This window comes from Esox lucius, chromosome 21, assembly GCF_011004845.1.
Source record: "Esox lucius isolate fEsoLuc1 chromosome 21, fEsoLuc1.pri, whole genome shotgun sequence".
NCBI lineage: Eukaryota > Metazoa > Chordata > Actinopteri > Esociformes > Esocidae > Esox > Esox lucius.
This window is the reverse complement of record NC_047589.1, coordinates 6,837,242-6,865,074: the sequence shown is the minus strand read 5'-3', so window position 1 is coordinate 6,865,074 and position 27,833 is coordinate 6,837,242. Positions and strand designations below refer to the sequence as shown.

At 42.3% G+C, this 27,833-nt stretch overlaps 1 protein-coding gene across 2 annotated transcripts in view; it reads left to right on the top strand.

Annotated features, from left to right (window-relative positions):
- Positions 1–3,097: 3,097 nt before the first annotated feature.
- plxdc2 (plexin domain containing 2) overlaps positions 3,098–27,833 on the top strand; it is a 124,071-nt gene continuing 99,335 nt past the window's right edge. The window contains exon 1 of one of the 2 annotated variants that reach the window (XM_013131176.4): positions 3,098–3,639. In XM_013131176.4, the coding sequence (XP_012986630.2) occupies positions 3,540–3,639 (100 nt within the window). In that variant the 5' untranslated portion in view covers positions 3,098–3,539. The remainder of the gene's footprint in view (positions 3,640–27,833) is intronic. The other variant, XM_013131177.4, reaches the window with a different exon arrangement.

Here is a 27,833-nt window from a genome sequence, read left to right as displayed (position 1 = left end):
TTAATGTTAATGCCATGCCAGATCCTAAAGCCATTCCACCTGTGTTTTATGGGAAAACAAATCTCCAAACTTTGCATTTCATGCTTCACCCTTTATCTACAGTACCTGGTCCAAGGAAGGTCATTTAGACTTCCTTCAGACGTGGATAATTGTTGGTTACTTTGGTTGATCCGTCTACACGGGAACAAGTCTTACAACAAGTGCATAATAGTGTCATGAAATAAACATGATAAAAAGTTAGGAAACAAAAGGGGGGAGCAAAATGAAATATTCCATGGCAACCATATGGTCAGGTTCACGTTATCAAGTTGATGTTATCTCACTGTTCCTATTTGCATACCTCCTTTTTGGTGTCCTTGTAAGCAGTTTTACACAGGAGCCCCTGTTAGGCCTTGTCAAACTGATGTTCCACTCACTCTAATGCATAAGGATAATGGTCTTACGAAATGAGTAACCCTTCAAGGAAAAATCCTGTTTTAATAAAAGCTCATTACAGTCCATAATATTATTGATGAACAGAATCAGAAGACTATTTGAAAAATTGTCAAATTATTCAACATAAATAATTATAAATTCATAAAATCCTATTTCTACTGTGGATGATGGGTGGTAAATATCAGCTGGCTAGCTAGCTACTCATCTTTATGTGTATGATTACAAGGAGGTAATTTGCACTTAGATCTTAAATTGCCATATTGGCTTGATCGATTGAAATATATATATATATATACATACATTTCTCAGCACACAGTTTAACAAGCAGCTAAAGAATAACAGTAGCCAGACTAGGTTATTGCTAGTTAGTCAGTCGGGCTTTAAATAACCAGTAGTGGCATATTAAATTATTTTAGCTGAGCTAAATTGATATTGTTATTTCTCCTGTCACTTTCATCCATTTGCAATGTGTATTATGCTACCAGTGAAAGACACCTTGCTCTAAAATTACTGATCATCATTAAAAGAAACACATCCATAGAGATTTCTGGGCAAAAACAAAAGTTGCTGGAGACATTAGGCATCATTTACAAAGTAGTATGTCACATAGTACAGGTTCTGTATTATAGGAGAATAAATAGATAACTGCCGAGGGTATATCCACAGAGTTCTTCTGACTGTCTTATTTGACTTATTCAGCAGAGTGAGCTTGAGCCATAGGCAGGGGACTGTCAGAGGGATGAGAGGGACAGGATACTAAGGTAAGTGATAAAAGGGATACTATAGAATAGCCTTCCAATCTTGTTTTTTGTAAAATGTAGAGTCTTATTTGTTACAGCTTTCCTGTTGTAGACAAATAAGCCACGATGACCACAAGGGTGTTTTGCCCTCACGCACTATGAAAGGTGGTGAAAAAAGAACATGAATGTATCACGGTTGTAAAAAGTTTGGTTTGGACATCTACTCTGAGCATAAAACATGTTTCCAATCAAAGTTCCAATAACTTGTAAAGAACACCAGGTGTTAACATTTACACATTGATAACAGTAAAGGCTTATTCTGGCCAGATGTCCAAATAGCTTGTTGGCTTGGAGGTGGCATATAATTGTTGTTCTGGAGACTTGGTGACCCCAAGATTCAACCAAACTTATTACAACCATGACACATACAGAATATTTTTTTCAGATAATACAGATATTGGAGATTGTCAGCTCTGTTCTAGACCACCATGGCATGAATAGATTGAAACTGCTTATTGGATTGGAATGTTCATGGTGTTTATCTGACGGTGTAATGTGGTAAATCCAGCACAAAGGTAAGTCAGTATGTAGAATTTCAGCAATTTATTTAATTGTTCTTTTTTTCCCCGGGGAGAACCCCCATACCTCCCACATACTTGGTCCCTCCTATGTCTGACTTACTCTTTCGCACTTGATCTCTTCTAAATTTAGGTACAAAAAAGATATATTGCTGTCCACAATTTTATACAACATGAAAACCCCTTGAAATGTTCCACTTCACATCATCCAAATGACTGATGAGCAGTGCTTACTTTAAAAGGGTATGTGGTGAATCATTAATGGCTAATTACAAGATAGCCAGGTAAGCGTTCCAGATTCCATATAATAGGAGCTTTCTATTAAACTAAAATTATTTGTTCATCATTAAGCTTTTCCATGACTGGTAGCCTACCACCGCACAGCCCTCTGGATTCCCATGGTGCAAATTGATTAATTTGAAATTGTGTGGCAACTTGTTCTTCCTGGATGAAATAAGGGCTGAGTAATGGTGGAGTAAAGACGGTGAGTTCTAAGACATGGAGCTGTGCCATGTTAAACCAAAAGGCTTGAGGCGCCTGGCAACGACAGAAAACAAGGCTTTCCAACCCCGCTGCCAGAAACACGTTTCTGTAATAACTGCTGCCATATTTTGAAATGGTGAAATTACGAACTCCTGAGAAAGACAGTCCTGTGCATTGATTAAAGCACTACTTCCGTTGAGTGTCCTGCTGAAACCGATGGTGCACTTGCAGCTACCTTACATTTCTACACTGTGTCATGTATTATAGTAAATACATAATTATAAACTCTAAATAATGTCTAAATGCTATATTACACAGATAATTGCAAGGGGTTGAATGCATTTCCTTTTAAACATTTTCGAAATTGACTACTTATTCGTCAAAAGAGGGCGCTATTACCGTCCAATCAGTCACTAAACAGGTCATACGCGCCACCATCAGAGGTGTTTGTGTGTGCGTGGTTTGTCGATTTCTTGATTCCACGTTGTTAGGTCAAAATATGTTGACCCAAGATTTAAGTAGATAATCATAGACATGCATGCAAGTATTTCTTTACAAATCCAATTAAACAATTCAAAATCATAACATTATTTTGAAAGGCTTTTAGGAGCGCGCAATGTGAGCGCGCAAGCACAAGCAGCATGTCTTATGAAATTATTTTAACGTTAATTGAAAAAGGAAACTGTTTCGTAATGTGACATGACTTGTTGTATCTCTACAGTTTCTCAAAAAAGTATATTATCCGGTTAAAAGTGAATAACATGTCAGAATACAGCATATGCGCGCCAGCTGCCTGTCTGCCACGGTATAGTTGCTGGACTGGAGGTTTGCACTGACTGTCAAAAGCAAAACAGTAGTGGTGGTGAATTGGAGACGAAGGAGCAGAGGCAGCTCACGGTCCTGAGAATCCAACTCACATTACACCTCCTTCTCTTTCCCGAGTAGGAATGAGATCCTGTCTGTGCAGACCTGGGATGACCCGACTATTTTGAACCGTGTTGCTTTTTTGGCTGAGGACCTGCCTGGACGGACGAGCCTATGAGCGCATTCACCCATAGGTCTCTTTCACTCACTCAACGCATACACACACACAAACAAACAAAACACCACACAGTATATTCGCAGTCTGCAAATCAGCGAACATCGCACGCAGTTTATGCTCTGCCAAAGCCTATCTTTCAATTGCAGACTACACTTTAGAGTTACGGAGTGGAGTGTACGTTTTGGCCCCCCCCTACGTTTTTGGTGTATGATAAATACATTTTAAGAAGAGGAGCAGTTCGATCAGTCCTGGATCTCGGATATGGCGGGTGTGAAGACATTCGACCTCGTTGTTGGAGTTGTTTTAGTTTTGCAGTCTCTTGGAAATGCGTTTCAGGTGCCCGGAGGAGACCTGCGAAATGGTAAGACCTCAGAGGCTACTACTGTACCTGTTCTTCGCATCTTGAATATATCTTCATATTTGGATAGACAATGATAACAAAATAAACTAGCCGATTTACGATGCCTTGTAGATAAACATTTACAATCCGTTAATAATTATTGGTATAATACGGTGAAAGTATTCAATTATTTTCACCATCATTCTGAACGTGTACAATTGAACGAATTGTTGACTAATTTACCTGATCTTCTGCTGGCTTCAGAACTGACAAAATAATTTTAAGGTTGGTTACTGAAAACCAAATGGTATGATAACCCATAGGCTATACGTTATGTTAATTAATGCTCCGATATTGCGATTGATAATTTTCTTTTATTTTTATGCATACACGACAACAGAAATAATTTACAAGCTTTTTAGCACTTGGTTAGGGTTTGTGCGCTCGTAAGTAAATAAGCCTTGGGATATGTGTGTGCTAGTGGTCGTGCGTGAACTGGTCGCGTCCGCGTTTATGATGGGATATTGAAGGCTGATTGTGTTGGGCACGGCTATTGTTCTCTGCTATTTTTATTTTATCGATCCAGCTGTTATGTATAGGGCCAGGCACCACAACACGTGGTGGCACCAGTTTGGTTGTAGACGATATATCATTACAATAAATACAATTAAATACAGCCTTTATCCCAAATACTTTTATGGGCTTATTGTAAGGTCATGGGATGTGTTTTTTTTCACATTTCACATGTATATAAGATATTTTCACATTTCACATGCATATAAAATATTTTCTGCATTTGTTCTCAGCTCTAGCATCCTATCAATTCCACTGCTTGTTTTACTTGTACTAATATGTTAATAACATTGTTCTCGTTCAAGAACAACATGTTATGTTTCCCCTTCAGCCATCAGATTGAGATTGACTTGTCAGTGCATGTGCTTTCTGCCAGGGCTTTGTTTTATCTGATCAAAGACCAGTCTTACTTATAGTTTGTGGAGTATGTGAAGATGTGCAGGTTGTTAAGATTCCAGGGAGTGTGGCTCATCTCTCTTCTTTTGAGGTTGACCTAGAACAGACTGTAGCAGTCCTGCATTCTCCACTCAGGACTTAAGTAGTGAATTAGTCCACACTGTCCACCCAGGACTCTGGTAGTGGGTGAGTCCATATTGTGCACTCAGAGCTCTAGTAGTGGATGAGTCCATACTGTCAGCCCAGGGCTCTAGTAGTGGATTAGTCCTTACTTTCAGCCCAGGGCTCTAGTTGTAGATGAGTCCTTACTGTCGGCCCAGGGCTCTAGTTGTGGATTAGTCCTTATTGTCAGTTCAGGGCTCTAGTTGTGGATGAGTACATACTGTCATCCCAGCTCTCAAGTTGTGGATGAGTCCTTATTGTTGTCCCAGGGCTCTAGTATTGGATGAGTCCATTCTGTCTGCCCAGGGCTCTAGTTGTCCATTTAGGTGGCACAGCTGTTTCTGAGGGTATGAATTTAAATCTTTTGCAAGCTATTGTTTCAAACACCACCTGTTTCTCTTTGAATGCAACAGTTGTTAGAAAATGCTTGGAAAAAGATCCATCTGTCAGCTCAGAAAGATTCACAACTTTTGAGATCTTTCCAGGTAAACGCATTTCTGTGGAAATTATTGAAAGTTATAGCTGAATGTTCTTTTAGAGGCAATAGGATGGCCACCCCCGGATTTAACCCATTTGTTGTTGATATCTCTTTGCCTTGAAATATATCCTTTAGAAAGTTTACTGTCTGTCTGGGCTCATATTGTGTAGGACTCTCATGGACAATCAACGTTCACGTTTAGGCAGGCCATTGGCCAGCACCCACAGTACTCAAAGACATGGAAAATAGACATATTGTGTTGGCTACAAGCACACCTAGACATGCTAACACTCACACAACCGTCCTCTCATAACTATCAGTAAGAAGAGCTGTGGCTTACATCTGGACCACATTAAAACATCTCAAGCTCAACACATTGCTTTTAAACATTCCCACACATCCTCACTGTCTTGTGACGTCTCTGGCTGAAGCCAGTGGCAGGCTCACAGATGGATGAGAAATTAACACGATTTTAGGGATGATTTTAGGTCGATTTCGGTTCCCTTTCAGGGAGAGACATGCCGTTGGCTTGATATGTTCGCAAAGGATGTGGTCTGATTTAAATGCTTGCACTGAGGGAGGTTAATGTGCTAAGATTGTGGTTGTGTCTGTAAAGCCTTGTGAAAGCCAAATTCTGTTGTGTCGGATTCTGGGACCATGCTGTGAAAACTGTTCTGTGGTGCTAGGCTTTAACAAGCTAGGCTTTGTCCTGTGCTAGGACCTGTGCTAAACTGTTATGTGGTTTACTGTGCTATGTTGCGCCGATTGGAGTTGAATGGGTTCTCAGGTAGCGAGTGACTTAACCAGGACAGGCAGTTATCCACGGCTCTGGTTCCCCTGGCTTCTCATCCATCATAATGCCACAAGCTGCCTCCGCTCTCGCGCGCACATAGCCGCACGCAAACACACTGACACACAGGCACCCAAAGACAAAGCCACGCGTGTACTCACGCATGCACGCACGCACAAGTACACACACACACACACACACACACACACACACACACACACACACACACACAGTCTCTTAGCAGCGCCACACCGTCAACCTTCTAGCCTGAGTCTGACCGTCAAGGTTAATGCAGCCTGTTTCTGACTGTCGGGCTGTGTGATACAAGTCTTACAGACGAAACGGCCTACAAAAGAGTTTCTCTGTCTGCCTGAAAGAGGAGACTTGTGTTGAGCCAGAAAGAGAATTATGGGAAGTTTAGAAGCCTTCTGGAAAGGAATTTCACTCTCCCTTTTTCTTCCTCTCTCTCACTCACCCTCGCTCTCTTTCTCCTGCTCTTTCTCTCCCTCTCTTTGTGACTCTGCACATTCCAACTGGTCATTTTGAAACAGTCTCTTCACTGGCACTCCCAAAAGAGCCTCCTGAAAGAAGGTTCCATGAATGGGCAGAGGAGGATGGGGGTGGGGCTGGTGTGGCCCACAGAGGGGGAGGTGTTGGGTCTTGGGTATTGTCCGGCTCTGTATGTGGTGACAAGCCCCTCCGTGGCTGGATGGTATGGTCCCATACCTCAAAGCAGTGTCACTGGGCTCTTGCGTTAGTCATGCTGTAGACCCTTGTCATCTCGGACCCGCCCCTTCACTCTGTGAAGGACCCTTCTAGGTAGCTTTGGTGTAGGGGGTCAAGGGTCAGGGGCATGTGGTAGGTGATGAAGGTGATGGTAGTGGGGGCTCAAAAGGCAGTGAGACAAAGCAAAGGGGCCAGTGGTTAATGAAACTCTGTTCTGTTAAGCTGCTCTTGATGTACAACCATTGTCCTTTCACGCTCTTTCATCCATCTCAGCCTTTTGTCTCTAACAGTCATTGGGTCTTTTTGCTTTTCTTAGCTTTTTCTTTAGAGTCACAGAAGTTACTCATAGTGGTGGGGATGTAACTACACCCCTCACATTTTTGTAAATATTTGATTATATCTGTTCATGTAACAAAGCTGAAGAAAGACCCTTTGCTACATTGTAAAGTAGTGAGTGTACATCTTGTAAAACAGTATACATTTGCTGTACCCTCAAAATAACACAACACACAGCCATTAATGTCTAAACTGCTGGCAACAAAAGTGAGTACACCCCTAAGTGAAAATGTCCAAATTGGGCCCAAAGTGTCAATATTTTGTGTGGCCACCATTATTTTCCAGCAATGCCTTATCCCTCTTGGGCATGGAGTTCACCAGAGCTTCACAGGTTGCCACTGGAGTCCTCTTCCACTCCTCCATGATGACATCACAGAGCTGGTGGATGTTAGAGACCTTTCACTCTTCCACCTTCCATTTGAGGATGCCCCACAGATGCTCAATAGGGTTTAGGTTTGGAGACATGCTTGGCCAGTCCATCACCTTTACCCTCAGCTTCTTTAGCAAGGCAGTGGTCGTCTTGGAGGTGTGTTTGGGATCGTTATCATGTTGGAATACTGTCCTGCAGCCCAGTCTCCGAAGGGAGGAAATCATGCTCGGTTTCAGTACGTCACAGTACATGTTGGCATTCATGGTTCCCTCAATGAACTGTAGTTCCCCAGTGCCAGCAGCACTCATGCAGCCCCAGACCATGACACTCCCACCACCATGCTTGACTGTAGGCAAGACACACTTATCTTTGTATTCCTCACCTGGTTGCCGCCACACACGATTGACACCATCTGAACCAAATAAGTTTATCATGGTTTCATCAGACCACAGGACATCGTTCCAGTAATCCATGTCCATAGTCTGCTTGTCTTCAGCCAACTGTTTACAGGCTTTCTTGTGCATCATCTTTAGAAGAGGCTTAGTTCTGGGACGACAGCCATGCAGACCAATTTGATGCAATGTGCGGCGTATGGTCTGAGCACTGACAGGATGACCCCCCACCCCTTCAACCTCTGCAGCAATGCTGGCAGCACTCATATGTCTATTTCCCAAAGACAACCTCTGGATATAACACTGAGCATGTGCATTCAACTTCTTTGGTCGACCATGGTGAGGCCTGTTCTGAGTGGAACCTGTCCTGTTAAACCACTGTATGGTCTTGGCCACAGTGCTGCAGATCAGTTTCAGGGTCTTGGCAATCTTCTTATAGCCTAGGCCATCTTTAAGTACAGCAACAATTATTTTTTTCAGGTCCTCAGAGACTTCTTTGCCAGGAAGTGCCATGTTGCACTTCCAGTGACCAGTATGAGGGAGTGTGAGAGCAATGACACCAAATTTACACCTGCAATGACACCTGAGACCTTGTAACACTAATGAGTCACATGACACTGGCTAATTGGGCCAAATCTTGACATTTTCACTTAGTGGTGTAGTCGTTCTTGTTGCCTGCAGTTTAGACATGAATGCCTGTGTGTTGAGTTATTTTGAGGGTACAGTAAATTTACACTGTTATCCAAGCTGTACACTCACTACTTTCTTCAGTGTTGTCACATGAACATTTTTACAAAAATGTGAGGGGTGTACCCAATTTTGTGAGATACTGTGTAAGTACTTCAAATTGGATTTGGGTTATTAGGTCCCCCGTAACAGGTGGAGAAATTAGGATGTGGTGGATGGGAGAATTTGTTTTGCTGGTTATAACACGTTTATTCCATAAATTGCATATGAATGGGCTTTGCCGAGTATTCTGTTGAAAGACAAATCAAATTCATTATAAACCCTTTGATAAGCTGCCCAACAGGGTAGGCTTAGGACAGTGACAACTGATCTCAGACCAGCGTCTGCAGCAGAGAGGGTGGCTTATCAGTTCTAGGGTGGTCAGCTGCGTTACTTTCTTTAGCTGAGTTGGATAGTCTTAACAAGACAGCTAGATGTGGTTTTGGGTTTTTTCACCAGGCATCTTTTGCCCGCAGATTGTGTGATGATTAAGAGTGTTCTCTCTTCACCTCTCCCCCGGTTTTGTGCTTTGTACCCAAGACAGTCAAGAGTGCTATGGTGTGGATCATTTTAGAGATGGTAGTACACAAAACCATATGGCAATAATGCACTATGAGGGGGATTTCTGCTGCACCACTCTAGAATGTTCCGTGTTTGGAGGGTTAGTTGTGTAAGGTGGCGTGCTTCCTTTCTCAGTTAACAACACTGTCACGGGAAGAACTGGAACTCTCAAATACCTCAGAGCTGCTGGTAATGGCAGTTGAGAGGCAGCATCAGAACACTTTAGTCGTCGCTGCTACAAGAAAACCACATTTCTGCAGCATATATAGTTGTCACTGAATACCATGTAGGTTACGGAACAACGGCATTGGCAAGAATGGAGATACCAGGTCTTCTGATGTTGACGCTGAGTTCCTTTGATCTCTGCCAAAAAGAAGCTAGAGGTTTGAGGAAGTGCGGATTGAGTGGCCACTGACAAGTCAAAGCTGCCAGCATGTCGCAGAGGGATTAAACCCCTTAAACATGATAAACTTTGTCAACTGTCATTCGTTTCACCGAGTGGACCTAAGACCCGGCACGGTTCTGGATAACATCTTCTTGCTACCCTCAACAATGTAATGGGATGGAACACAGTTGTGGCACTGGGATGTTTATTTGGGACGGAGCACGTGGAGTGGGAAACTGTTAAGTATGTGTTGTGTTGATGTTTCTGTATCTGTCTCAGGCTCTCTGTCTGTGTCTCTTTGTTTCTCTTTGTTTCTATTATCTTGTTCACAAGATAATAGAAACACCACCAAATTCACCATACCATGAATTATATGCAATTTTTATGTTTGAAAGGTACGGGAAGGGAATCGCGGCCACTAAGCCGATACATTTCTTCCCTGCAATGACAAACCCAGTTATTTTTGCTGAAAAATGACTAGGTCCTACTTAGTATGAATGGAGCAATAATGCTGCATTTTTTACTGACTAAGCTGTATGTGTGGTGACTTTCAGGTCGCAGGATGCTCACTGGGTTTCACATCCTAGCCTTTTGACATTCCTGCAAGGGGAAAGTTGAAAATGAATTCTAGACTTGCTGCTGTACACAAAATTTTAATAACACAGTTTCATTAATGCACAGAATATATTATTGTTATTAAGCCAGTGCTTTGTTTTCAACTTCAGTAGAACAATCACTAAACTAACACAAAGGCTCTAAATATAACGTTAAACGTTTCTGCACTCGCAAAATACAATGAAGTGTTGCTCATTCTTCCATTGCGGGCCAGCTAGTGAAGTAAATACTAAACAATATGAAATACAGGTTATTGCAGGATAATATTTTTGCCGGATATTGTTTACTCTGTATTTTAATTAAATCTATAACTCTGTAAGAAATTGTGCATCTCAATTCTATGCTGATGACACAATACTATACTCTACATCTCCTACTGGAATAAATCACATCAACATAGATTAGAGATGTGCAATCAACTTTTATGTTGCTACTTGATTATGTACAGTGGGGAGAACAAGTATTTCATACACTGCAGATATTGCAGGTTTTCCTACTTACAAAGCATGTACAGGTCTGTCATTTTTATCAACTGTGAGAGACTAAAACAAAAATCCAGAAAATCACATTCTATGATTTTCAATAATTAATTTGCATTTTATTGCATGACATAATAATTTGATCACCTACAAACCAGTAAGAATTCCGGCTCTCACAGACATGTTAGTTTTTCTTGGGCTACAGGACAATAGGCAAGCAGATTGGTGAGAAGGCAACAACTGTTGGGGCAATTATTAGAAAATGGAAGAAGTTCAAGTTGACGGTCAATCTCCCTTGGTCTGGGGCTCCATGCAAGATCTCACCTCGTGGGGCATCAGTGATCATGAGGAAGGTGAGGGATCAGCCCAGAACTTCACAGCAGGACCTGGTCAATGACCTGAAGAGAGCTGGGACCACAGTCCCACTAACACACTACGCCATCATGGATTAAAATCCTGCAGCGCACGCAAGGTCCCCCTGCTCAAGCCAGCACATGTCCAAGCCCATCTGAAGTTTGCCAAAGACCATCTGGATGATCCAGAGGAGGAATGGGAGAAGGTCATATGGTCTGATGAGACAAAAATAGAGCTTTTTGGTCTAAACTCCACTCGCTGTGTTTGGAGGAAGAAGAAGGATGAGTACAATCCCAAGAACACCATCCCAACCGTGAAGCATGGAGGGGGAAACATCATTGTTGGGGATGCTTTTCTGCAAAGGGGACAGGAAGACTGCACCATTTTGAGGGGAGGATAGCTGGGGTCATGTATCACGAGATCTTGGCCAAAAGCCTCCTTCCCTCAGTAAGAACATTAAAGATGGCTCGTGTCTGGGTCTTCCAGCATGAAAACGACCCGAAACACACAGCCAGGGCAACTAAGGAGTGGCACCGTAAGAAACCTCTCAAGGTCCTGGAATGGCCTAGCCAGTCTCCAGACCTGAACCCAATAGAAAATCTTTGGAGGGAGCTGAAAGTCTGTATTGCCCAGCGACAGCCCGAAACCCAAAGGCTCGGGAGAATGTCTGTTTGGAGGAGTGGGCCAAAATCCCTGCTGCAGTGTGTGCAAACTTGGTCAAGAACTTCAGGAAACGTATGATCTCTATAATTGCAAACAAAGGTTTCTGTACCAAATATTAAGTTCTGCTTTTCTGATGTATCAAATACTTATGTCATGCAATAAAATGAAAATTAATTACAGAGAGATTCCAAAGGATTAGAGGGATCTTATTGTTGAAAGATATCAGTCAGGAGAAGGGTACAAAATATTTTCCAATGCATTAGATATACCATGGAACACAGTGACGACAGTCATCATCAAGTGGAGAAAATATGGCACAACAGAGACATTACCAAGAACTGGACATCCCTCCAAAATTGATGAAAAGACGAGAAGAAAACTGGTCAAAAAGACTGAGTGCTGTAATAAAATCAAAAGGTGCTTCAACAAAGTGTTAGTTTAATGGTGTACACACTTATGCAACCAGGTTATTGTGAGTTGAAATTCTTTTTATGTTTCCCCCTCAAAGATTTCAATTGATTTGTTCACGTTGTGGGTCACATTAAAGGTGGAAAAGGTTCTGACATGATTTATCTTTGTCTCATTCCTTTACATCACATGAACCTGGCATTTTAATAGGGGTGTGTAGAATTTTTATATCCACTGTATGTAATGTTCAAAGTTTTATATTTTAGTGCTCATGAGAAATATTTCACATTTATTATAAATAATATTTTGATTGTTTAATGGGGGTTGTTTTCCCCTCTTGTATGTATTTTTATTGTTATAGTAAAGGGCTCAGCTGTGAATGAGACTTTGTTCTCAGGTGATTTTAGACACAAGCAAATAAATTATAGGACACACTGCAAGGCAGTCATCATAGCGGAGTCATCCATGCACTGGAATAACTCTAGCACAATAAAATTATATATTAATTGTTCGCTTTCAAAAAGCATAACTAACTACAAATGTTGACTTAAAACAGTATAATTATGCATTACTCATTCATTCCCAGTCTATATTACTAGTTATTAAGCCAGTGCTTTGTTAGCCGCTAGTAGAACTAGTCAAGGATCGTGCTACTATAGCCATGACTACACTGTACCATGACTGTTTTAACTTGGAATATAATGGCTAACTGAGGTATGATTCTAGAATATATAATACATCCAGCCCAAAATGGGAGGTCCCATTCTGCATCAAAAGTCAACAAACAGATGTTACCCAACATGAGCCACAAACCCTGGGTTATGTCCCCTAATGGGTGGTAGTGAATGCACCTGTCAGACTTCCTGTCTACCACAATGTCTGTATAAAACGCTTGGGATATTTGTATCTCTCACTTTCTATTGCTGTCTGTCTCTCTTTCTCCCTCTCTCTCTCTCTCTCTCTCTCTCTGTCTATCTCGTGGGTTTGGTTTAAGTGTTGACAGTCGCTAGCGAGTGTTGAAGACTTCCCTCAGTTTGTGTCATGGAGGAGGGCCTTCAGGGGCCTTTCAGAGTGTCCAGGCATGCCGAAAAGTAAGACAAAGGGCCAGGGGAGGATTCTCTCACCCCGACCCGACACTGGGCTTCATCTCTCCAGCTTGGGCTGAGCTGTGGCTCCCCATTGTACCAGGCTGTCTGAGGCTAAAAACAGGCTGACACATGTTTTTGTAACGTGTGTCTGTGTATGTGTTTGCATGTGTGTTTATATATGTTGATGGACAGAGAGAGCGTTTCACATGTGTGTATAGCATTCACACTGGAATTACGAGAGATTTTCAGGAGTGATTCAACGCCATCCACATCGTTATTCGTTTGTTGAATTTAATATCAAACTCGGTATTATAATCATGACCAATTCATTTCATAATCTTATCTTTCTGTTTTTTGTTGTAATATTAAATCATACCTGACAGGAATGATACGCTATTGTACATGTAGGACAGTTTTCATAAATGTCCAAGGTTTTGGTCTTCTAGTAAAAAAAACTATGTGTATCCATATATTTATTTTTACTTTATCAGGATGTCATTGGGGTCTTGACAGCTCGATATGGCTGCTTTTCTCATACAATTATTCTACTTTGGATGTTGCAATGATATTTGTGTCTAATGAAGCATTTTTCTATGGATTGCATGCACAAGCAGAACTATGGTGTGGCATGTGTGCAACAACACTTTTTTCTGTTTTTTCATTATACAGTAGGCGTTTTGTTACTTGCTAGATTTTCCATTGTGCAAGAGCTCCTCTTTATGTTATTGTTTTGCATTAAATCCATGGAGTACCAACTGCAGCACAAATGAGATTTGCTCTGACTTTATTAGCGGACTACCTTTTGTGAAGGAAGTGAGAATCTGTGTTGCTTATCGTGTATGGGAGAGCAAGAGGAAAACATGGTTTGGTTATTTGGAGCAGCATAGACCGCTGTGTGTTCAACTGTCCCAAGTTCTCCCATGTCACCACAGCTCTCCACTGGCTTCCAGTTAAAGCCCACATCTGCTACAAGACAGCGCTGCTTGTCTACAGACAGCTTGGAAAGCGTCGCCTTCCTACATCAACGCAGTGCTTGAATTCATGCTCCACCATGCCACCTCTGGTCTCTTGGCCATCCCACCGCTACAGGAGGGCAGCTCCAACTCATCCCAGTTGGAGCTGTTCTCCATCCTAGTGCCCAAACGTTGAAACCAGCTTCCCCCTGAAGCTAGCACAGCTTTAAAGCTAACCCCAAGTTGCCTTTTGTTAACTAATGGCTGTACTTTTTTTTTCCTTCGTTCTAGCACGGGCCGTGCTGATAGCTGCTTCACTGTGTAAATTGTACTTACAAGTTAGCGTGTTTATCTTTTGATACTGTAGCTAGATAGGTCAACCGCACAACCCAGTAATAGTACATTGCACTGGATAAGAGCTTCTGGTAAATTAATAATATAAGTTATCTACTTAATAGTGGTTGCTGTTTTTGCGAACTGACCTACAGATCTGAAGTGCTGACTGGAAAGGGAGAAGTTGTGTTCAGCGACTCTTCCCGTCAGCCACAGGTTCTGGTTTGCTGCCTGGCTTGCTGCCTGGCTACTGATTTCTCCCAGCTGTTTATGTCTGTTTGTCTTTCCCAAATGGCACCCTATTTGTTATGTAATGCACTGCTTTTGATCTGGGACAATGAGGTATACAATAGTGAGTGAATAGTGAGTTATTTGGGATGCACAGTATGGGTCTGTGGAGAACGTCTCATTTCCCAACACGATACAGAGAATGTGTTTCGCTTGGACTCGTGCTCGAACCCACTATCTTCTCTGGGAGTCTGACTTATTGGCGGAACTTGAAACTAAGCACTGGGGTGATTTCCCTTCATACTGTACCGCCATCTTCCTTAGCACCATGGCTGTGATTGTTTGTGTTTGTGACATTCACCTGGGCACGCCATAGAATCATTTTGCGATGTTAAACAAAAACAATTATATCAAATGTCATTACAGAGCCTGTTGAAGGCCATCGTGGTCCGGAGGAAGGGTGGTTGATGGAGACCGTGATACAATCCTAATCCTAGTATAACCATCAGAATACCTTAAACAGAGAGATTGACTATAACACAGTGGTTTGGCAACAGTGAGAATCAAAACCAGGGGATTCTGGTAAAGGTTGCGTCGTGCTGCCAAGTGCTTATAGATTCACACGACTCCGGGAGTCTTTCCGAAGCTGATCCAAGCCTTGTTTAAACACTTTAACGGTGTGTGTGTGTAGGGCATGTGTGTTAGCGTGTGCACGTCAGTATCAGTGTGAGTTTGGTTCTCTGTGCACTCAAGGATCTCCGGTTACCTGGGCAGGCCTGGCAAGCAGCTCTGCCTGGTAACTGGAGTCACCAGGGCAGGCCTGACTTAATCCGGTGGAATGGCCCATGGCGTGTCTGGCTTATTCGTGTTCTCTTTTGTTCCTATTGGCATCCATATCCCCCATAACAGCATGCACTACCTCAGAGCTGCAATCAAAAGTAGTGCACTATTATAGGAAATAGGGTGTCATTTGGCAGACACCCTTTGGACAGTCTGAGACACTAATCCATTTCAGTTTGACTGTAACACTAGAAGACAATTTGCCGGGGAGTGGACTCAGTGCAATTACATTTGATAATGAATTGGCCAGTATGAGTAAGAAATACTGGTTATGGAAACGTTTTGTTTCATTTTATCCTAGCCAGGTGCCTTTTTTTTTTTAACTTAAGGTGTTTGATCTTTTCTGCAAGGGCCTGGGGCGTGCAATCTTGAATATTGAAAGGGGAATGTTCAAAGGAATATTCTTATTTAACCAGGTAAAAACCTCTTAATAGCCCACCTGACGCAGTGCAGCTGTGCAGTGTCCTCTAAGAGGCACAGAGAATGAGGTCAGAATACTGTTATAGCCTTGTGTGCTTGACCCTTTCATAGAATGTCTATGCACTCTCTACATTGGGCTTCCATTCAAAACGCATCTGTCCTGAATGGCGCCCTACTCCCCATGATGTGCACTACTTTTGACCAGAGCCCTGGTGTACAATGGAGGGAATGGGGTGACGTTTGGAGAGGCATGCCACAGTCTACTGGAGTTTGGTTGTTGCAATGTCCCTCCGGCCTTGTGTCCATTTCAAGTAATTTTTGAGGGGTGTGGAGTTCTCAGGTGGTGCTAAGTCACGTTCATTTTATCAACAATGCTCCTAATTGACTCTCTATCTTTTGTGTAGTGGACCCCAAATGACACTAATTGCAACAGAGGGTAAATTAATTCTGGCAGGTTCATTAAGAATTAATTATTCATGCCATTACATATCAGTAATTGATGCGCCATCCTCCAACAAAGGGGACACGACCGGTTGCAGAAGTGACGTCACTATCAGAACTTTTGACCTTTAGAGTTATTGGCTGCCTTGGTAAGGATGAGCAAACTAGGCTATGAAAATATTTCATTGTTTTCTATAAATATGAATTATAAATCCATATTTTCTCCAGATTATTGGCACCTCTAAAAATTCTAATAGAAGTATCTTTCAATTAATATGTGTTCATCTGAGTTATTACAATGTCTTAAGTAGTTATCCGTGAATCATAGTTTTACTGGGGTATAAATATGTCGCCACACATGCCGATCTCCCTTATCTGTCAACATGGGGAAGGTCAGAGAACATACAAATGAAATGAGATTAAGTTTATTGAGCATCACAAATTAGCCTATGGGTGTAACAAATAATAGCTGCATACAGTGGGGAGAACAAGTATTTGATACACTGCCGATTATGCAGGTTTTCCCACTTACAAAGCATGTAGAAGTCTATAATTTTTATCATAGGTACTCTTCAACTGTGAGTGACGGAATCTAAAACAAAAATCCAGAAGATCACATTGTATGATTTTTAAGTAATTAATTTGAATTTTATTGCATGACATAAGTATTTGATACATAAGAAAAGCAGAACTCAATATTTGGTACAGAAACCTTTGTTTGCAAATTACAGAGATCATAACGTTTCCTGTAGTTCTTGACCAGGTTTGCACACACTGCAGCAGGGATTTTGGCTCACTCCTTCATATAGATCTTCTCCAGATTCTTCAGGTTTCGGGGCTGTCGCTGGACAATACGGACTTTCAGCTCCCTCCAAAGATTTTCTATTATATCTATGCTTCTTACGGAGCCACTCCTTAGTTGCCCTGGCTGTGTGTTTCGGGTCGTTGTCATGCTGGAAGACCCAGTCACGACCCATCTTCAATGCTCTTAATCCATGACGCCGTAATGTGTTACTAATGGTTTTCTTTGAGACTGTGGTCCCAGCTTTCTTCTGGTCATTGACCAGGTCCTGCCGTGTAGTTCTGGGCTGATCCCTCACCTTCCTCATGATCATTGATGCCCCACGAGGTGAGATCCTGCATGGAGCCCCAGGCAGAGGGAGATTGACCGTCATCTTGAACCTTTTCCATTTTCTAATAATTGCGCCAACAGTTCTTCTCACCAAGCTGCATGCCTATTGTCCTGTAGCCCATCCCAGCCTTGTGCAGGTCTACAATTATATCCTTGATGTCCTTACACAGCTCTCTGGTCTTGGCAATTGTGGAGAGGTTGGAGTGTGTTTGATTGAGTGTGTGGACAGGTGTCTTTTATACAGGTAACAAGTTCAAACAGGTGCAGTTAATACAGGTAATGAGTGGAGAACAGGAGGGCTTCTTAAAGAAAAACGAACAGGTTTGTGAGAGCCGGAATTCTTACTGGTTGGTAGGTGATCAAATACTTATGTCATGCAATAAAATGCAAATTAATTATTTAATAGATTCTGTCTCTCACAGTTGAAGTGTACATATGATAAAAATGACAGACCTCTACATGCTTTGTAAGTAGGAAAACCTGCAAAATCGGCAGTGTATCAAATACTTGTTCTCCCCACTATACATGCCTGAGAACACCCATCTCCCCATCAACTATTTAGGCAGTTATTAAACACTTCTGGTTAGGAGTCTGTCTGATGGAAGATCCAAGATTACAGAGAGTAGGATGATTCAAGTGGGTAAACACTGTTCATAGATGATAGCTGGAGAGGCCTTCCTCCCTCTCTCATCACCAGCAGCCTCCTCCGCTCTAAGTTCATGGAGGTATCAAAAGCCAGGCCCAAACGTCTCACTGTTTCTGTGCCTTATAGTGACGGAAGATGACTTGGCCTCTGAAAATAACCCCATCCTGCTGAGGCTAGATGTGTTTCTGTGATAGATGAATCCAGTTATTGATTAAGTGTCAGCCCGACTTTCCCTACCTGGGCCACTCCGTCCCTTCAAACAGCGCAGACGTTTAAAGTAGCCTGGTTGCCAATGCAGTGCGCATTTTTGCGGCTGAGGTCCTGTGTCCTTCCAGCCAAACTCAATACTAAAGTCTTTATTAACGGATCAAAAACAAATGCTTGTTATGAAGGGGAATTGGGGGGTGGGATGGAGAGGTTCCCGGAACTAAAATCTGACTCGCCGGTTGGACATGTAGGCTCCAACACAAAGAGCGGTCTGGCCCTTGAGGTATGCTCCACGTGATATTCTTTTCATTGCCGTTGGCCAAAAAAAAGTCTAAACGACAGAATGTGAAGAGAGAACAAGAATGAAGTATTTGATGTGCGTGGTTTTGTCTTTCCACTCTCGCAGACTTTTGTGGACAACTTTAGTCTCTCCAAGCAAATGAGCGATTGTGTTCGATATCGACAACAGAATCTTAACCAGATTTCCACATGCGGAGAAGTGTTTTCTTCAATGAGCTGTTTGGGAGACGAGCCCAACTCGGAGCCCGCAGAGAAACAAAGTCACATGCTGAGAGGAAGACTGTTTTATTGTCTGCACATTATCTCTGCAAGTAATTAGGATTCAACAAACTGAATGGATGGATGAACACAAAGAGCTTATTAAAAGGTCAGCCTCTCTCTCTCAGATGGCTTTGACTGACTATACTGTACTTGGGTGTGTTGTGTGTGGGTCCGTACATGCATTGGCGCGTGCGTGCGTTCCTGCATGTGTTTGTGTCTGTGTGTGCTTGCGGGAGAGATAGAGAAATAGAGAACGAGCAACAGATAATCCTGAGCAGTTACTTTACCCCGAGACATCCTCACCTGCCAAGTATCGATGCTTTATCTTCTAACGGGGTAAACTGATGGGACAGATGAGTTATTTTAGAATAATTCTTGAGAGAGTGACTAAGAGCCATGATTGAAGACGGCGGGGAAAAGACAGATGGGAAGAAAAGGATATGAATAAGAAAGAGAGGAGACACTTGAAAAAGAAAGCGCTGTGATTGTGATAGTATCTCCAAATGGCTTTCCTACGGCTTCTGTCCCTTTTCCAATTTGAACCCTTTTACCTTCGGTGCACTACTTTTGAATACGATGTAAGGGGAGTAGTGTGCCATTTGGGACTCAAGCCTAAATGAAAAATGACACCGCTGATTCCATCTCTGCATCCCAAACGAGAGGACCATGGTGTCACCATCTACACACACACAAAAAAACATTAAAAAAGAAATTGAAGTGATAATGTCAGTTGATATCCGTGAATTGATATTTCTATTTACAGACCAGGGTCTCTAAGGAAAAACAAGCCATTTATTTTACACGTTCTATTAGTCTCTCCCTGTTTTGGCCCATCTGCATTGTTTCAGTGTTACCACGATCAACCACAGATTTCTAGCAACTCACTTCAGCCCTCACATCTGCAGTTAAGTACTCTGCCAGCCCCTAGTGTTATCCTCCACAGACCAATGGATGTAGTTCCATTCTTTGGCTCTGACTCACTGAATGTGATTAGTTAGCCCACGTTTGGTTTCCCTTGTTTCCTGCCTTAACGTTCCTGTGTCACATGTGATTACAGAAAAGCTTTTAATGATTGGCCATTCCTGCTGTTTTCTCTGGAACGACCTAGGCTTTTTGCGTGTGCGTCTGTGTGTGTCCTCCTGTGCGTCTGATTAAAGGTGATTCTTACACAGATTATGAATCGGATGTTTTACTAACATAGTAGGAACCGAAAATTCCCACCCTGAAACAAGGAAGATGTTAAATTTAGGTTACAATTAGGGTCAGGTTTAAAGCTAAGGTTAGGTTTTCGTGGGACACAGTTAGGATTAGGTTCGGTTAGGTTTTCATGGGACACGGTTAGGGTTAGGTTAGGTTAGGTTAGGGTTAGGTTTTCATGGGACACGGTTAGGGTTAGGGTTAGGTTAGATTAGGGTTAGGTAGACAGGCCTTAGATCTGCCTCCTGCCTCCCAGCTACAACTGGGCAGCACAGCATGGAGACTTTTCTCCCTCCCTCCATCCCTCCCACCCTTTTTATACTTGAATTAATAGTCCCGGTGTGACAAGGTTGTGTCAGGTTAGTCTTTGTATAATGTGTGTGTGTGTGTGTATGTGCAGGAAATGCACATGCTGGCTTGTGCACGTGCGCATGTGAGCTTGTGCATTTGACTCGACGGCTCCCGGCAACAAACGGGAGCCCTGAGATCAATACCTTGTGGATAACGTCAAGTTTCCTGCTGAAAGAAAAAGTAAATGAATCAATAGTCTCGCTAATATCACAGCGACACATCAACGACATGAAATCACCAACCGATCCTGACGCGACCAATATCACACCCAAACCGTTTTGGAGGCAGGTGAAATCGATACCATCACTGATGTGTTGTCTGCCTGAGCTGTCTCACGAAAACCCTCGATTTAACCTCAGAGACAAATAAGGATTTATAAAGCCACTGTCGCAACTCGCAGAAGGGAGTGCTCTAGAAATATTTTAGGATGTCTTTTGGTAACCGCCCCAGACCTTGAGGCAACCCAGGGCTAAACCCTCTGTTTTCAGTCAGCATTACTTCATCGTTGACTAAGGATCAGTATTAGAACCTGAAGGTGTCATAGCGATTGCAGGTGCATGACCTCAACTGGCTACTGGGCTTTTATGCTATATAATTCACAGTGTTGAACACAGAGGCGTGCGTGACTCTGTGTGTGTTCCGGAGATTTGCAAACGGGTAAGACGCCGCTCTGGCTGCTCAAGCTCAGTGCCTGGCTCAGGGACGGCCCAGGACAAGAAACCGGCCCTGGCATATACAATGTTGGCCCACTGGGCTAAAGCCATGGTTTTTGCCCAAACTGCCTCATGGACAGCCTGTTTCTTGGTCTGGTTTTTGTATGTGGACCAAAATATATTCACATTGCACATTTTAGTCATTTAGCGGACGCTCTTATCCAGAGCAAATTTGAGGGCATACAGTTGGAACTATGAAACGTAGGGTCTCAGATGTTTTTTGATAACAATCAGAGACTCTGCTGCCCAAGCCTTGAAGTGAGCCAAGTTCCACTATTGGGTTGCAAGGATGGAAAAAAGTTTTGACTGGGAAGATTGGGATCATGCCTGTTACGGCTTTAGGGTTTGAACGGAACCTGAAGGTGTTTGCGGTGAAGCCCTTGCCGCTCTGTAGGCAAGCACTTTTGTCTTGTAGTGGATATAGGCTTCAACTGGAAGCCAGCGGAGTGAGCTGGGGATTAAGATGACAGAAATTGGGAAGGTTAAACACCAGTCGGGCTGCTTTAATGTGGAGAGAGGGATCGTGTTCACAATCTGCCCGTTGGGTGACCCCGATACAGGTAACCACAATCCTCTGGGACATTATTCTCCAAGGTGAAAGGAGGACCCAACACATTACATCATTGACACCAGGTATTGGTTAAATACTACAGCAACCAATAGACATAAGGATTACTGGCAGGTCAAATAAACACTCCCACTAACAAATTGGCAAACACATTTTCCCCTGGGGCTTCACCTTCAGATGTTTTACCAACCTAAAGGAAAACAGTACAGAACAGACCACAGATTTCCCAGAGTAAAAGAAGGGACCTTCTTACATCAAAAGTAAGAGAGGGATAGGCGGGAGCGTGAAATTTTGCATTTGGAATCTGAGTTTTTGTCAAAGAAATGAGTGGAAACCCTGTTCTGGCCTTGAAAGTGACTCCCACTGTGAGGGCACGGGACATTATGATCAAATCATTATATACAGCTCTCTGAATTTACAATTTTAATAGAAATAGGTTAGAGTGTTAGCGTGAAATAAAAAATGTATTTAGCAAAATAAATGCTATTTGATTGTTTTGCAAAGTTTTGGTTCTTAGGAATGTACATGATATTGAAGTCCCCTCTCACCTGGCGTCCAGGGAACTTTTAGAAAAGGTGCGCATTTGTGTCAGCCCTTTCATTGGCTAAAATGTTCCTCCTGTTTCTGCTTGCCTGCCATCTTATCCTCATTGTTGACAATCAAATATCTAGTCAGTACATAGATAATCTTTGATTCAGGATGAACATGTCAGGTCAGGTCAAATAGTAACCAATAATCAAATATGTTAGTCATCAACCATGTGATCTGAAAAAGAACAACAACATACCAGCACCAGAAAGCGTGACACGCATAGAACACAATCTAAATTTAACAGGGTAATCTAGGATTCAAGTCTTTAATCTGTTTTACACTAAATCACAGATATTGCACATATCTGTCATATTTATGAACATGTTGTTTGTTTAAAGACATTGAATCCTGCCAAGAGTGAACATGAAGTCTGCGTTTTAGTACCTCACTTTGTCCACAGAGTGTTAGTGTCTGCTGTAACCACAGATCACAGGATATATGGTTCAGGGTTTAGGGTCGGCCAAACCCATGAAGGCTAAACTTTCCACCACTAGCTGTGGGCGAAATGAACTGTATCCTAATAAGTATTGCACAGTATAGGAAGTTGTGTGCCATTTCTGATGCTGGCCAAGGAGCATTCACTTTGTCATATTTTTACGTCTCTTTTGATGCCAGAGACCTCAGTTTATGTTTTCGAATATTACCGCAGTGCGTTTTTTTACGCTCCTGCTTTGTCTTCTCTTTTACCTTTTCTTGGGGGGCATTAAATGCTTCAAAAGCTTATGGGGTCAACATGTTGTTTTTGGTGCAGAACACCTTGTTGATATTAAAGGCATTTTTTGTGCTGAACGTTTGACCAGAGCTCAATGGTCCCTTGTAATATAGAAAAAGTAGTTTAGAGTATGAAGTGCCATTCTGCTTTTTCTTATGATGACTGATGTGTTTCATTAGAGATGTGTCGAATGTCCTGTGAAGAAAAAAATGTGTGACCCATATTTCTGGTTTGGTAGTTATGATTAGCAACATTTTTTTATATCCTTTTTCTCTCTTCCCTAATTTCCTCATATCTAATATTATCCACAACCCTGTCTCCTGGCAACAACAACCAACAGTATTGAAGATACTGCCTACTGGGCAGCCAAGCCGGTCAGCTTTTCTCCACACTGCTCGGCTGACCCTGAGGTAAAGTAGGTCAACACGTGTAAGGGCACCCTCACTCACCCGACCGCCTCAGTTACCTTAGCAAGCCCTCAAGGCACAGTGAGTTGCTAGATCTCAATAAGACCAGGAAATCCCTGCTGACGATGCCTCCCCCTACCTGGGCAATGCTGGCCAATATGCATCACCCATGGGACTTCCTAGCTGCTTGTAAACTAGCGGCTGAGTCAAGGCTTGATTCATTATTTCTTACTGTATGTAATGTTCTTCAGGGTAATAAATCATTGGAGCCGATGAGGGGTGAGGATAATGACACAGGACCGATGACATTCCCCCACACCACCTTATCACCACCACCTCATCTCTCTAGACCCATAGAGTGTGTGTGTGTTTGGGTCCTTTTTGTGTCCTGTGGTGCGTGTGTTTGTTTGTGTGTTTATGTCCTGTGGCAGATTCACAGTGACAGGCTCCTGCCTGGACATGACAGGCGACACATGGTGCTTGATATAAGCGCACAATCCTGCTGACAGGCAGGTAATGAAGGGGCCTCGGGCTCCCCTGACACCATGGCTGTCCCGCTAGGTGCCCGTGTTAAAACGGATTTGCAGGGTGATTGACGGAGATAATATGACCCTGTCTACCGAAGACTTCTTTCTCACTGCCATGACACATCTATCTTGGACGGGATTTTTGATCTCATTTTCCTGGTCACCAGCTATAGATATCATTACCACAGACTGCATTTGGTTTGTTATTGGTTAATGCTGGATATGAAGTTACTGAAAGCCAGTGACGTCGTCATATTTCGGTAGAACTCCTTGCGTCAAACTAATTATTAAGATCAAAACTTCTGATAAAATATGAGAATTTCAGGTATTGTTCTTTAATCTTACCGTCAAATATTTCTGAAATACTTTGCCATTTTTGATACCAGAGTTTTGCAACCCTACTTGCTGCAACAGTAGATTGTCTGTTACTCAATGTAATTTATTTAAACTGGCAGGCGAAAAGTCATGTGTCAGGGAATTTCTTAAACCCCATTTTGTTTGTTTATACCTGCTGGTCTCAACTTCCCAATTGTCTGGTGCATTGAGTTATGGGAAATCCCCTTGATTTCCCAAACAGGCTTGGGGATGGGGTTCAGTGGATTCTGGTCAGAACTAAACAGCTGGGTGGAAGTAAACAGCTTCAGCCTTGTAAAAGAGGACCATAAACTCAAGGAGACCGGGGCGGGGAGAGAGGGCGGGGGGTAGTGTACAGTGAGACAGGCTGTAAGGACCAGGCTTGGGAAGAATATGGTTCTATCTTGTCCCCCCTCAGGTCAAACAGCTGGACCCTTCACCCCTCCTCACCCACACGCTCAGTCCGCCCTTATCGAAGGTCAGAATCATAACCATCTGGTCATCGCAAGTGGGAGTTTCAATTTTTTCAAACACATGCTAGAAGCAGATTTGCCCTGAAGGCAGAACCTAATGTGATTTGTTGGCTCAATGGAGAGGGCGGAGCTAACGTTTTCAACTTGATGAATGCTGGAGATTTGACCAGGGTTAGTGCATTCACATAATTTTCTTATTTCAGTATAGATCTGCATCCAATAAATGTTGTATGTCAAACTCCCAATTTCCCAGCACCTCTTTCACCACAACATGAGCCTTCCCAAGAGTTTTGATTCAGAGTTGTAGCCTGCTTCACCCTTGACTTAAGTATTCCTGCAATTTGAAGGCCAGATACCTCTGAACATTGGACCAGTTCCTGAATATTAGCAAGACATTTATTTAGGGCTAAGGTAATATTATACAAGAGAGTGTTTCAACAAGTATAAAAGTGTAAATTGGCATGTACTGACTGACAATACTTTATTTTTTACCAACCACTGTATTTCTAGACGTTAGCCATGTTTTTGGTTCAAGGGTACCAGATGTCCTTTTTGTTGTTTGTCTATATTCAACAAGCTTCAGTCTAATTCGAATTGCCAACATTTTGTTTGTGATATTCGTATACCAAAGCTGCCTGTTGGCATTTCATGAGCAAGTCTGATCAGTGATGCTTTGTAATTAATGCGTAAACAACCATGCCCATGGCAAGAAAGTGTTGCATTGCATAATGATACCTGTACGGAAATAATATAGAATCCCAGAATTAGGTCAGTATGAAATTACAAGGCAAGAGCTTGTACTTCAAAAATCTTGTCAGTGATCTTGATGACAACAGGTAACGTATCTGGCACATTGCTCTTCACACTGCAGCACTCAGAATGGGAGAGCTATCTCTGAAGGTAGCGACCTTAAAGTGACACTCAAGAGTCAAGTATATCTCTCACCACAATGAAATTCAACACTACTGTTGTTTGCTCCTTGGGGTTTAAGGCCAGGTGCTTTGTAAAAGCACTGTGTGACATCTGCTGATGTAAAAAGGGCTTTATAAATACATTTGATTGATTGACTGATATACTACAAAATAATGTGCTCAAGTTTTTTAAATACATTTGTTGAAGGATTTTGCTTTTAAAAACCTTTTACTGGAGGTTCTGTGGATATTCAGAGAGATGGTGTGGTGGCGTGTAGAAAGGTGAATCTTGGCAGAATAGTAAATGGCATTGGTCTATGCCGTCTGATGCAATGCAACTGGCCACATGGTCCTCTGGAATGGAATGACCAATCTGCACATGAGAATGGTATAATGTCCAGACTACAGGACATAAAACCTGGCCTTTACCGATTTATTAATGTTCATGTGGGCACGGTTTAACTCGTGAATGCCTATGAATCAGGCTTAGATGTTCATATCTTAATAAAACCTGCTGAACATGTTTACAAAAATGGTACTGTAAGACACAATGTGTGCAAGCATGCTCTCTTCGACCACCCGGTGGCACTATAAAGGACATGTCTCCTAAACCCTCTGATATACACCGATTGGGACATATTTAATGCACGATCATGTATTTAAGTCCAGCAAAACTTTAAAGTGTGGTTTTGTTTTGGCCTAGAGGTGACACTGTGGTATGAGAGAACCTTTTTGTGTGAGCTATTTGGCGCATAGCAGTCATATTGTTTGAGCTATACTTCTGGAAGATTTTAAGACTTTCATGTTAGTTTCATGGGGATTAAACCAACAGCTCCGGAGGAGTAGCATTTTGCAGGAAGGATTGTCATTGGCCATTTTGTGATGTTTTGAAAAGTGGGCTACGGAGTAGAGAAGGAGCTAATTATGGGGAAATGTCTAATTTGCCTCGATGGTGGCATAGTAGGTACAGTACCCTGCTGAAAACCTGAGAAGTTGCTTGCTTTAAATTATTTTCTTGTTTCCGCATTATACCTTCATCTCCCCAAAATCATTCTTTTTTTTGCTCTTCCTCTCTATCTTCCTCTCTCTCACCACCATGAATCATTGACATTTTGTTGGAATTTCTTGCTGTCTATCTTTTTCTGCTCCTCTACTTTTCTGAAGTGTGAATTATTTTGTGAGTTATGTTATATGCAAGTTTTTTTTTTTTTTTTTTTACTAACCTTGGAATGAGCCATTGCTGTGTCCCAAATTAAAATCCCTACATAGTGTACTACCTTTGACCAGAGGACTCTGGTTTTGAAGCAACCCTTGCTTGTTAAGCCTTTATTTATGCAGCCTTAAATGGTGAAAATTATTCCTGTGGCTTTTATCCATAAACAATTCAGGCATAACCAATGCACAAAATAGAGATACCTTGAGAGCTTGCATAATAATTACACAGTGATAGGAATTATATGACAATTTGGACAAATAATTGGTTTTATGTATGATTTAGTTTTACATAAGCATTAATGCAGTGTAAAAGCACAGAGAAAATGTGTCGCTAAATGTTCACTCAAAACCACAAAAGAAATGGTTTTGAGGGAGTTGTATGCTCTGCCTCTCCAGACAGGTTTAGGTGCTTTGTGTCTGCTAATTACTGTACAGACAGATGGCAAACAAGTGCTGAAGACTCACTGACAGGTCTCTTTTTCTGTGTGTGTGTATGTGTGTACGTGCGCTTGTGTCTTTTTGGCAACCGTTACCTCAGGCCCACTCAGGCACCTGACAGCACAAGCCCACGCCCACGACCGCCCACTCGCTCGCACTGAAACAAAAAAAAACACACATGTGCAGACACACTGATAAGCTCACTTATAGTCCCAGTGAGCATCTCATTTCTGTCATAGCCTGGGTTTAAATGAAATAAAATGGCATGCTGTCCACATCCCAAATTACAGCCTGCTCCCATAAGGGCCCTGGTCAGAAAAAGTACATTATACATGGAGTGGGGTGCTTTTTGTGAAATAGCCACTGATATACAACCATCTCTTGGGAAATAGTAGCTGGTGTTATGCGGTCAGGTTTGTAAATAGATGTTGCAGCGGGTGTTGTTTCAGATGAAGAACAGTAGAGTGCGGTATTTAAGGTCCTCTGAACTGTTTT